Source organism: Molothrus ater, chromosome 12, assembly GCF_012460135.2.
Source record: "Molothrus ater isolate BHLD 08-10-18 breed brown headed cowbird chromosome 12, BPBGC_Mater_1.1, whole genome shotgun sequence".
Classification (NCBI taxonomy): domain Eukaryota; kingdom Metazoa; phylum Chordata; class Aves; order Passeriformes; family Icteridae; genus Molothrus; species Molothrus ater.
The window spans coordinates 16,838,414-16,850,657 of NC_050489.2; the positions used below are offsets into that span (position 1 = coordinate 16,838,414).

At 44.3% G+C, this 12,244-nt stretch overlaps 1 protein-coding gene across 1 annotated transcript; it reads left to right on the forward strand.

Moving 5' to 3' along the window:
- Positions 1-1,530: 1,530 nt before the first annotated feature.
- HSD17B2 (hydroxysteroid 17-beta dehydrogenase 2) lies at positions 1,531-11,902 on the forward strand. Its single transcript, XM_036390494.1, has 5 exons — positions 1,531-1,789; positions 6,848-7,060; positions 7,380-7,565; positions 10,018-10,155; positions 11,544-11,902. The coding sequence occupies exons 1-5, from the start codon at positions 1,531-1,533 to the stop codon at positions 11,900-11,902; spliced, it is 1,155 nt and encodes a 384-aa protein (XP_036246387.1).
- Positions 11,903-12,244: the final 342 nt, after the last annotated feature.

The window sequence follows — 12,244 nt, forward strand, 5'->3', positions numbered from 1 at the left end:
GCCCCTCATCCCACTATGGAAAAGCTCCATCTCTCTGTAGCCTCAAGTGTGAGGGCTCATGCTCTAAATGCCAGCACATTTGTGATCATCTAAATTGTGTGACAAAGACCAATAATGGAGAGAGCGAAATTCTCCAGGAAAATATTTAAGAAGATTCCTTAATGGACAGCAAGGTATAGCTGACCTCAAGAGCAGCATGCTAATAAAAGCAGAAGTAAATGGCAAAGAGAAGTGAAAATATTTTTCCTTTTGTGCACTGGTGGGAGGATGGGTGGGTGAATGTTCACAAGAGCAATGAATGAGGGGCAGACCTTGAGGGTGATGTTCCTTTAAGACAGTGACTTAATGTCTGGTGTAAACTACCTGCAGAGGTATGTAAGCATTTTCACTGGCTGGAAGAGTGTATATTCAACAGATCTGTAATCCCTTAAAACCCCAAAGGCATAATGGAATGGCAATGTGCTCTGTTTCATGTCATGTTTGCACCAGGTGCTTCCATTTTTTGTGTCTGAAATCAGATAGAGCAGCACCACATTGTCTTAGCAAACAGATACATCATGTTATCTGGGTCTGTGGAAGGCTTGTCTCTCAAATCACTCACCAGGGATTTTTAAACAGGGTTAAATCTGCATGGCTAATTTGTATCTTAATCCCTTTGGCTGGCTGGCTTTTAATTTTTTATTTATTGTTTAAATAACTTCCAGAACACAGCACAGTAGATATTAAATCTCTTTATATAATATTTAATTGATTACTTTTTCCCCCCACACACAACTTGCTGTGGCTATCAAAACCAAGGTGAATGTCATCACTGGAGATTAGCTGAAGACTCAGTCTCAGGTGTGCTGCCTTTGTTCACCTAACAAAGTGCCCCTCATGGCAAACCAGCAATCATCTGCTCCCAGCACCCCTTGAATATCAATTTACTGAATGTGGAGTAGGTAAATAGGCAAAGGTGGGCACTAAAGCAGAGAGGGTAATTTGGGGCTTTTTGTTGAAAGAGGAGGGTTATCCATAAGTGATAAAGCCTAAGACAGTTTGTGTTCCAGAGATTAAATAACCCTGGCCTGACTCATTTTTGTCACTGCCCATCATAAACCAGTTCCACTGAAACTACACCCTAAGTTTTTTAAGCAGGGAAGCCCAACTATTCCTCATAAAAGAAACTGCTCCTTTTCTCACTGTCGAGGAAAGTGTACTTTTAAGATATAGAAAAAAAAAAAAAAAGCAGTTAATCTTTTCCTGGAGCCAGTGCTTGCTACATCATGTCCATTCCTGGTGCTGTCAATCATTATCCAGCCAGCACATTGTTCAGAAGGTGGAGCTGTCAGGCAGGAAGACTGAAAGGTAAGGAAAGGAAGGCTCCTGCTCCTTGCTGATGCCAAGGGTAAGTGAGATTATGTCAAACCTTTAAACAGAGTCCCCTTTCTCTGCCCCACCCCCTGCTCCTATATAACACACACTGCATTTAGCAATACCTGCTTCCACCCAGGCAGCAGTGGGGTGAGTGCTGCCTGCTCCCCCCTGCTGATGGATGCTGCAGCCAGCAGCCCCCTTGGGTGGCTCTGTGCAGGTGTCACCAGGATTTTTGGGGTCACCATGGCCCAGAGGAGCCCGCTGGGCAAAGCAAAGGTGCTGCTCTGCAGCCTCCTGCCTGCCTTGCTGTGTGTGGCCACGCTGGGGGCTGGCCAGGGGCTGGGGGTGTTTGTGGCCATGTGCCTGCTCTGCTCCGTGTGCCTGGGGGACAGGGACCTGCTGCCCGTGGGGGACAGAGCCGTGCTCATCACAGGTAAGGTGCTGCCAGGGCACAGAAACCAGCAAAACCTGCCTTTTCTCACAGAAACCAGCAAAACCTGCCTTTTCGCACAAGTGGGCTGGAAAACTTCTTGTCCTCGGGTTAGTGCATGCTTGTGAGAGTTCCTTTTATCCTTTTATCTTTTTCTGCTTGTTTTATTTGCTTCAGCAGAGATGGGTTTTTTCCAGGTAAATAAGTGCTCTGAAATTGAGTTGGAAAGCATCTTAATAGATGCTATTATTTTTTAGTGTCTCATTTAATCTTTACAAGTAGCTTTTTAGACATGCTTGTGAAATTAACTGGTGCAAGAAGCATAGGAATACTTATGATGGTTTAATTTTTTAGGAGAGACAGTAATTCCCAGGAGCCCTCAGAACACTACATTCATTCATTGCTTTTGTTTGCTTGAATTAATTGTACTGGTTATGGATGTAGAGCTGTCTTTTGGGGGTGTGTGTGCACCTACTGCACACTGTGTCTATCATGCACATATTTCAATACTGAGGTTTGGTGCCATCTCTTTGAAACCCTCTGTGAAATCGTTTAGGAGGGAGTAATTCACCAGCAGAGAAAGTTCAGAGCTAATTAATTCAGTCTCTATCACCACTCTGATCTACTCAAAACCCACTTTTATTTTGCAGGGATGGCATTTTTGTAGTTTTATGGCTTTTCTCCTGCTTCCTCTAAAACTTCAGGTGTTGTTTATTTAGATGTTGCTTATTTGTGTTAATCAAACCTTTAAACTGGAGTGCCTGCTGACTGCTTTTTGCACTCTTAATTTGCTGGGTTTTGTTTTATTTTCTGTGTTTTTTTCCCCCTCTGGACTGCTGATTTAACTTGCTTTGGTTTATATATGGCAATTTCTAGCAGAATTTCATTTTGTTTTATAGGGACACCTGGAAATAATTTAGATTTGCCTAGCAAGCTTTAATACAGGGATTAAATATAAAAGTTGAGAGAGGAGAAGATCAGCAGCAAGTGCTCCCCTTGCAGTTTATCTGCCAGCTGGGTTTTCTCCCTGCAGGTGGAGGGTGCATATTGGTGTGGGCTATAGGGAGCAATCCTTTCCCACCCCTGCAGGCTCAGGGGATGTGATTGCACTTGGGCATCTCCTTGCTCTTTGTAAGACTGCAAATCTTCAGGAAGAAGCACTCTCTGGGAGCTTATCTGCTCTGGAATCTGAATTAGAGCAATAGAAGGGAGTTAGGAACATTTGGGTACTGTCCAGTAAGGGAATGTGCTTTCCTTCTACCTGTGCTGCAACTGTCCTGAAGAAATGCAAGTTTGGACATCTCTGACAGCTGATTAATTTGAGGAGACTCTTTGTCTCTATTGGAGTCATATGCAATCCATCAAACTCTCCATCAACTGAAACAGAAGTTTTACTCAACCTGTATTTTGGTTCAATTGCTCTGATTTTGGTATTTTCCCCCATACCAACTACAGGATGTTTGTCCCTGTTCATTTGCAGGTGCAAGGTGCCTTTAAATAGATTTTGGTGTCATTTTCTCCAGTTTTGACAAGACCTCAGGCAGGCACTTGGTGGAAACTGGTGATATTAATTATTTTTTCGTTTTCCCTCTGCCTTTCAGCCCCACAGGGCTGAGGAGTGTGGCTGTGTCCTGAGCAGCTGCCAGGTATTCTTGAGAGCCTTTGGCCAGAGGCTGGAGCAGGCTCTGCTGCTCTCCCTGGATCCTGTCACGTGTTGTTCTGGTCCTTTTTGGATATTCCTTGTACCAGTGCTGCTCTGCATTATTTATTTAAGCCAGCAGCTCACTGGAGTACCAGGAAAAGGGAAAAACTGTGCCCAGTGGTCAAAATGCTTTTTCACATGGATGAGTGTGGGCATGTGAGCAGGCTCAAAGCCATTGCTGCAACTCTGCTGTGGATCCCCTTGCTTGGGAGCAGGAGCTCCAACATCCTTAAACAGAAGCTCCTGGCATGCAAACACTTCAGTGGTAAATGCAACAGACACCTTCCCTAAAAATTAAATTGCTATTAAGATCTGAAGTAACAGGAGTTGTGAAATTCTATCCCTGGTTATTCTGTGTGCATTGGGATGAATTTCTCCAGTTAATTTGGTCTTTCCATTCTTGGGGTGTGATTTGGTGCATGTTCAGCATGAGTTAATTGTAAATTCTCAGTAAGGGTCAGTCACAGTCTGTAGTGACTGCTTTCCTTAAAATAAGGCTTTTCATAACCCACAAATCATTTTTGGCATAGAAGCAGGAATGGGATTAGGAGGGAATTATCTTTTTTTTTTTTTTTCCTATGGAGACTCTTTGAATTCTAGGAATTGGAAGAGTAAAGCTTCTCTGAACTTCAATAACAGGTCTGAAACTCAAATCATATTTGTTTTGGAATAAAATAAAAGGAACAAACCCAGCATCAGGCAACGATCAAAACAACTTTTATTGCTTTCTTGGAATTGCTGTGCCCATCCCAAGTTCAAGTTGCATTTTATTCTGCCCATTTTCAAGTTAAAGCTGCATCATAAAACTGAGGTAATATGTAGCTGTGGCTGTGTACTTTCTGGGAACAGGTGAAAGAGGAAAGGTTTGATCTAAAAGTGGGGTTTTTCACTAAAAGAAAAAGAAGGAAAGTCACCCCACCCCCAAACTTAGAAATCTGCCGTGTCTGGGATATTTGCAGGCTTCTTCATGTCTCTCTAGGGAATTCAAAGAATGCAGGTTTATTTAGTCAGGTCAGGACTGGAGAAACTTCATGTGATATTTGTGGTGTTCTGGTACATCTTCAGCAAATTGCAGACTTCAAAAATGCCAAAAAAGCTGATGTTTTTTCTTCCTAGGAATTAAATAGAGCATGAGTAATTATTTTTTACTTTTTCAAGATGCACTGATTGATCCAGACATTTAGTACATGTTTTCTTCAAGCCACTTGGAATTAATATTTTTCACCAGTCAGGACTAAAGCCCCAGTTACAAGACAGAATCCAGAAAAGAGGATCTAACGTGCTTATGATGAGTCTCTTTGGCAGTCTAATTCTACTGACAACGTATTTTGAATGTAGGAGCAGACCTATGAATAACTCTGATACTGTTTTTGGTGTGTCAAAATCACAGACTAACCCTCAGAAGTTTATAGTAGGGTTAAGTAGGGAGTGTTGCAGCTCTTCCACAAACAAGAAAATAGTAAAACATCTGGCAGGAGTTCCAGTCCTTTGTCTCACACTCAGATTTCCAGGGTTTGTAACTGAACATTGATGGAGTAAATTGTTATTGCAGGAGATGCTGGATCTCAGTGCACAGCAGCATCCAGGAGCTTTCTCTGCTGTGGTTACAGTGGAGGATCTGGTGCAGTGTTGTGGAACGGGATGAAGCTTTACAGTGTAAAAACTGTATTAATTTATTAAAATCCTAATTTTCCTGCTAATCCTGTCCTCTGCAAAGCTCCTGAAGCACAGCCCCTGTGAACTCCTTCCCTGTCGCTCTCTGTGCCACTTCACTGGAGGCTTGGTGGGGACGTGGGTGATGTGTTTCTTTCCTTATGGAGTAAGTTTCACTGCAGGTGGGAAGAATGGAAACTAGAATTTAAAAAAATGGAGAGAAAACACTTAAAATTAACTTATAATACTTGGGGGTGTTGGTTGATGAGAAGCTGGATGTGACCCAGGACCGTGGTCAGCCCAGACATCCAACTCTGTCCTGGGCTCGTCCAAAATCCTGTGGGCAGCAGGGAAGGGGGGGATTCTGACATGGACCTGCTGAGGTGGGTCCAGAGAAGGCTACAAAAATGATCAGAGGACTTGGAACACCTCTCCTGTGAATACAGACGTAGAGAGCTGGGATGGTTCTGGGGAGACCTTGGAGGCCCTTCCAGTGCCTAAAGGGGCTCCAAGAGATCTGGTGGCGAGGGCATGAAGTGACAGGACAAGGGGGAATGGCTTCAAACTGAAAGACAGTGGGTTTGGATCAGATTTGAGGAAGAAATTCTTCCCTGTGAGGATGGTGGGGCCCTGGCACAGGGTGCCCAGAGAATCTGTGGCTGCCCCTGGATCCCTGGCAGTGTCCAAGGCCAGGCTGGACAGGGCTTGGAGCAGCCTGGGACAGTGGAAGGTGTCCCTGCCCATGGCAGGGGGCTGGAATGAGATGATCTTCCAGGTCCTTTCCAGCCCAAACCATTCTGTCTTGTATTCTGTAGCAATAGCAAAATACTCTGTCTCAGGGAGAGACTTGTGAATCAAATTATTTGTTAAATATCCTTCACTGGCAACTGATGGGAAGAACTACACAATTGTGATCCCAAAGACCATTGTTTGTTTGCTCTAATGGTGCTTCCTGCAGCTGCTACGTCATTCCTTTATATGGACAAAGTTTGGAATAAGTTTGGAAGAGATTAGGATAAGAGAAATTCTGATGCAAATTTGCATGAGTTCAATAGCTGACCTAGCACAAAAATGTCATTTGGAAGCTTTCTTAGGTTCTGAAAGCATTGGAATGCTTTGCAGGTAAAGCAACAGTTGCTTAGTTTTGGCTTGGTTACAGTCTGCAATAAGAAGTGCTTATCTGAGGGATCTTGTGTGGTAGAGGTGTGGATGAAATAATGCTGCTTTTTGGAAGGTAGAAATAGAATCCAAGAATTTGAATCTGAGAGCCCTGTAATTGCTTTGCCCATTGGAGATTTCAAATTAAATCATTAGTGTGGTGGTTTTTTTTGCTGTTTGTTTTTTTCTCTTACACACTTTTGTTATCAGGTTTCAGCCTGAACATTTGTATAAAAACAAAGAGGCTTATTTCTTCTCTATGTATAAAGTCAGAGACTCTGCCAGTGGCAGAGGGTGAGCTGATTCCACCAGCTCTGAGTCAGGAGAACATGGCCTGTCAATCTTTGAGGAGCATTTAAAGGTCCAGCTCCTCAAACCTCAGATCTGAACCTTTCTTTCTACTGACATACATATTTCAGGGACTTTGTCTCCATATTTCTGTTTATATTTGCATGGCTTTCCAATGTGTGTATTTATTTTATGTATTTATTTTTTAAATGATGGTGTAGGATGGACCTACTTTCCAAGTCTTTTTTTGATGTTTTCAGGAAGTGACACTGGGATTGGACATGCACTGGCCAAACACCTGGACAGCTTGGGGTTTGTTGTGTTTGCTGGGGTGCTGGACAAGGACGGCCCTGGAGCTGCGGAGCTGCGGCGCTCCTGTTCCCAGAGACTCTCTGTCCTGCAGCTGGATATCACCAACACCACTCAGGTCAAGGAGGCCTATCTGACAGTCTCAGAGAAGGTGCAAAATGCAGGTACAGCTTTTTTTCTCCTCCCTTTACCATGGAAGTCCTGGTGTAGCAGCTTAGCAGGTGCATCTCTTCGTTGTTGGCTGCACCATGGCTTAGGTGTGTAGGACATTTCCAGGGTGAAGTCTTGGGTAGTCAGGGCATTTCCATCCACCACTTCTGTTTCCTGGGATATGGGGAGATGGTAGTGACTGGCAGGAATGGGGAATGTGGATCTGCAGATGATCTCTGTTTTGGCCTGGAGTCACCAGCCAGCTCACTGGTGTAATCCTTATGAAGTTGTTTTCCTGGTGTGTTGCAGCCTTGTGCTTTCTCCTCTTCCCAGGGCTCTGGGGTGTCGTGAACAACGCAGGAATCCTGGGCTTCCCTGCTGATGGGGAGCTGCTCCCCATGAGCACCTACAGGCACTGCATGGAGGTGAATTTCTTTGGGGCTGTGGAGGTGTCCAAGACCTTCTTGCCATTGCTGAGAAAATCACAGGGGAGGCTGGTGAACATGTCCAGCATGGCAGGTGAGTGGGAGTCCTGGAGCAAATGCCAACCAAGGTGTCTGTCAGTCTGGGTGGTCAGTACACCCAGGGAATAAATGTTAAGATAATAAATCCAGGTTTTTCTTTAGTTCAGGACACCACTCCCAAAAAACAGCCTTTAAAGAAGAGTTTCATGTGGCTAACAATATGCTGTGACAAAAAAAAACGCAGTAAAATTCAGATCTTGTGTTCTAGATGCCATGAGAGATAACTTTGTGAGCTTCCATAAAGGTACATCATAGGTATTTCTACAATATGTTCAGGCAGAAGTCTATGACCACCTCAGTTTGTGATATCTGCTGATAACTTGGGAGCTGTGTGTCTATATTTCTTTAAAAATATTTTGGATGACTTAGAAATACTTAGTCCTAACTTATTAGCAAAGTGGTATTTTGCCATGAAAAAAAAATTTAAAAAGGTTTTGGATTTTAACCTATGCTTTTCATTTATTTCCCCATACATTTATATACACACACATGTCTTTATAACATGACCTTCTCTTCCAGGAGGACAGCTGAGATGCTAAGATGTAGGAACTAATGTAATACAGTAATGCAGTATCTGGTAGCCAACAGCTGAGGAGCAAGAATGCTCCTTTGAAAATGAGACCTGCTAGAAGCAGGAGGTCATGCTGCTGGAAAGTATTTTGGAGTAAGAGCTGTTAGGGATTTGCTGGGTCTTGTGCTCTCCACATTTTCCTTTGCTCTTCTGCATAGCTGGAGTCCCCCTGCATCCTGCTGCATTGCAGGGGTGACTTGTGGAGGTGTTACCTGGTGCTCCCCTTATGCTGAGGACGTGGCTGCAGTCTGGCTCTGGAACTGTTTTATCTTTATAATCCCAGATATGCTCTGTATTTGCATGTCTGTGTTCATGGTTTATTGCTGACACTCTGAGAAATCAGGACTGAATTATCAGAACTTTTCTGCTGCTGCTCTGAGGCCAGAGCCCAGTTTCCTCTGTGCACCCAAGAAAAGCTCTCACTCTGGGTGTTTTGGGGCAGATATCTGAATTCCTGCTGAGAATCCCTGAACTGCCTTGAAGGAATAAATGCATTTATCCCTGTGCTGAGTAGTTTGGCCTTGCAGGAGCTGATAATGACCCTGCTTAAAGTCCAGCTGATGTTGCTGCACACAGGCTGGTTTGGGTGAAGAGTTTCCTCTTAGCTCAGGGTCTGGGGGTCCTCTGGTAAAACATTAGTGGAGAAGTTAGTGAGGTCTCATTGTGCTGAATCTATTCCTGTCTGTGTAGGGCTCATTTAACTGGGCTCAGGTTAGCCTGACCTCAGAGGGAAAAGTATGTGATTCAATTGGCTCAAACCAATCCAGCTTGTTCAGATGCATACAGAAGAATAATTAACATATAATTGGCCTGACTTCTTCAAGGGAATGGCTCTGTGTAAACAGCTCCTGTCATACCTTGGTCATCCCAGTACAATACCCAATAGCACCAGTGGCTTACCTGAAGATCCCCTGTATCTGAGGTATTTTCCTTTAAATACTCAGGCACATTGAGATGAGTGTGTAGCATGAGAAACAGAGGCAGGATGTGCCCAACTGCCCACACAAGCAGGAGAAGGAGGATGTGCCTCAAGGAAAGGATTCTCCATCCTGTTCCCTCCTGCTCCCAGCACAGCCTGTGGTGATAACCAACCTTGGCGGGGAAGTGGGAGGGCTGAAGAAGAAGCTCAAATCAAAGCATGTTTGTATTTTTCTAGCACCAAAAAAGTGACAACCTGCCATTTTTTGGGACAGAGGAAATCTCTGCATTTGGAAGATACTGTTTTTTGGAAGCTTGTTTTTGTAAATGTACTGGATGTTCTCCTAACTTTCCCATCTGAACAAATGTTTCTGGGATTGAAAAAGATGGGATATAACTATAGGCAGGGGAACTCTCAGGGAGTCCAGTCACTCATGGGATGTGATTCCAGCTTAGTTTCCCCACTCTTGCATTATTATTTCTCTGGCCTTTCTGGAAAGAACAGGAAAGAAAGTTGGCTTTATAAAGCTAGAATTGAGATTTCTTACCCTGTTCTAACTGTGGTTTATTGTAGGGGCTTGAAATTTGTGTTACAGTGACAAAAACAGGAGTATAAAACTACTACTTTACTATTTTTATGAACTAAATCATTGTGTTTCTCAAATCAACAGTCATAACTTTCAGCAGTCTTTACCCTTAAATGAAGTCCAGTTTATTTTTCCTGCCCTACAAGGTGTCTTACCAGGTGTTACTGAGCATAACTGCTGTAAGCAACTGTTCATTTACAACTTCCACTCTTTTTTAATCCCTAGCAAGAAGTGATTCCCTCACTGCCTTGTCTTTAACCACAGGGAGAGAGGCATAATTTTGGTTGTGCTATAATCTCCCTTCTAAATCATGGAAATAAAGGCTGGGAAGAGCCACTGTTGAGGTTTATCAGTTTCTATTGCTCCTGCAGGAGGCATTCCACTACCGAGGTATGCAGCGTACGGGGCATCCAAAGCAGCTCTGTCCATGTTTTCTGGAGTAATGAGGCAAGAGCTTTCCAAATGGGGCATTAAAGTCATGGCAATTCATCCATCAGGCTTCAGAACAGGTTGGTGCTTGACATTTTGGGTTGTTCTTTCTGCCTCTCCTCTTTCCCTGTAGCTCAGCAGCCTCAAACAGAGCCCTGAGTGATTCTCAGGGGTTGGATGTTTTTCCCCCATTCTTAATGTGGCTTATGGAAATAAGTTCAATGTTTTTTGTGAGAGATGTTCCCTCCAGCTCTGCACACTGCCTGCTTCCCCTCTCCTGGGCAGAGCTGTCTTTGCTTTGGGACAGGGCAGCATTCAGGCAGTTGGTGCCTTCCCTTGCCCCAGCTCTGTTGGAGCTGCTGAATGGAGCAGCACTGTGTGCCCAGTTTGAGTGTTATGGCTCAATTGTCCTGCTTGGGAGCTTCAGGTCCCCCATCACTCCTCCATTCCTCAGTATCAGAGCTCTCTTTATTGGGCTGCTCTGGCATGGCAGTATCTGCAGCTATACCTGTCACCCTGCTTGCCTGCTGTCAATATCCTCTGGTCTTTCCACTCCTTCCCCCTGTGCTCCTGCTGTTTTCTGTTTCAAATTCTCCTCCTCCTTCAACTGAGCCTGTCCAGGTTCCAGACTCATCTCCTGCTGCACACGCCTGCCCAGAGCATTTTTTTATGTCAGTGTAAATCAAGTTGGTCTTTTCCATAAAATGTTACTTCCCTGAATGCTTCCCCTCCTGGGAAGAGGCTCTGGGCTCTGCCAGCTTTGTGTGGTCAGTGAAACCTGCCTGAAGCTTCACCTTCAGGGCACTGCTTAGCTGTTCTCAGGTTTATGGATAAAATTGAGTCCTGGGATTTGAGATTTAAATATTTTTAAAAAATATTTTTATTTATTTGCAATGCCTAATTTTTGGTAGTTAGGCAATAATTCCATTTGAGAAGCCCCTGCTTTCATTCCTATATTATGCAGATGGGGTCGACAAATAGATTAAATTTCAGTTCTAAATCTGTCCTAATAGAATGCTAATCCTTCAGGAAACTAGTTATTGAAATACTAATGTCTCCTGTGAAAGGGCAGCTTAGCACTTGGCCAACCCAAGTGAATCCTGTTCATCTTAGTTTGCCTGTCCTCAGCTGTTTATAATAAACACTGATTGGAAACCTCCACAAAATGAATCAGGACAGAATGGCAAAGTGGGGAGGAGGGGGAAAGAAAAAAAATGCTGATTTGGCTGTGAGAGGGCACTTTTAGGTAGAGCAGGGAGCCAAATGGGGCATGAACTTTGTGCTTTTTCTGTGGCACAAAGCACTCGTGCTTTTCCTCCTCTTCCAGCTAAAAGCACTGGCTGCTGACCAGCTGTGGTGTTTGTTCTTCACTGCCCCATTTAGACCAACTCTGCCTATTAATGACAGATTTATTTCTTTTAAATCCAGCCCCAAACCCACTTGCTATCCTGTGATGTTGCTCCTGCAGGTATTGAAGGCACAGCAGAGCAGTGGGACAGACAGGAGAAGGAGCTGATGGAGAACCTCCCTGCAGACACCAGGCAGGCCTATGGAGAGGAATATCTCCTGGGGCTGAGGAATTACCTGCTGCACCTGCCCTCCCACTGTGCCCCCGACCTGTCCCCAGTGCTGGGCTCTGTCCTGCATGCTCTGCTGGCCAGGAGACCCCAGGGCCTCTACACCCCTGGCAAGGGGGCCTACGCCCCCCTCTGCATCTTCTGCTGCTTCCCCCTCTGGTTCTACGACTTCTTCATCAGCAAGGTGCTGAGTGCTGGCTCTGTCCCAAGGCAGCTGAGGACATCAGGAGATGAAGGCAAGAACCTCTGAGGTGTCCACTGGTGTTTATCTCACTGGTTGAGGTAGCTGGAAGAGCTCTGGATGGACACTGCTGCTTATTGGGCTTTGTTAAGCTGCATTAGCATGAAATCTTTGTGTTAAGAGTCATGTTTGGGAAAAGCAGTGAAAAAACATAAATAGAAAGCTATTCTCAGATGGGGCATTTTTTGAGGAATTTCAGTGTTTTCTTGTTGTCTTTGTGTCCTGCTTTCTGTGTAAGGTACCTCATGAAATTATGTAATTCCTGTCTGCTTCTAAGGGCATCACTGACATGCAGAGAGATGCAGAATGTGCTTTGTTAAAGCAAAACAAAACCCCCTACAGAATCATCAA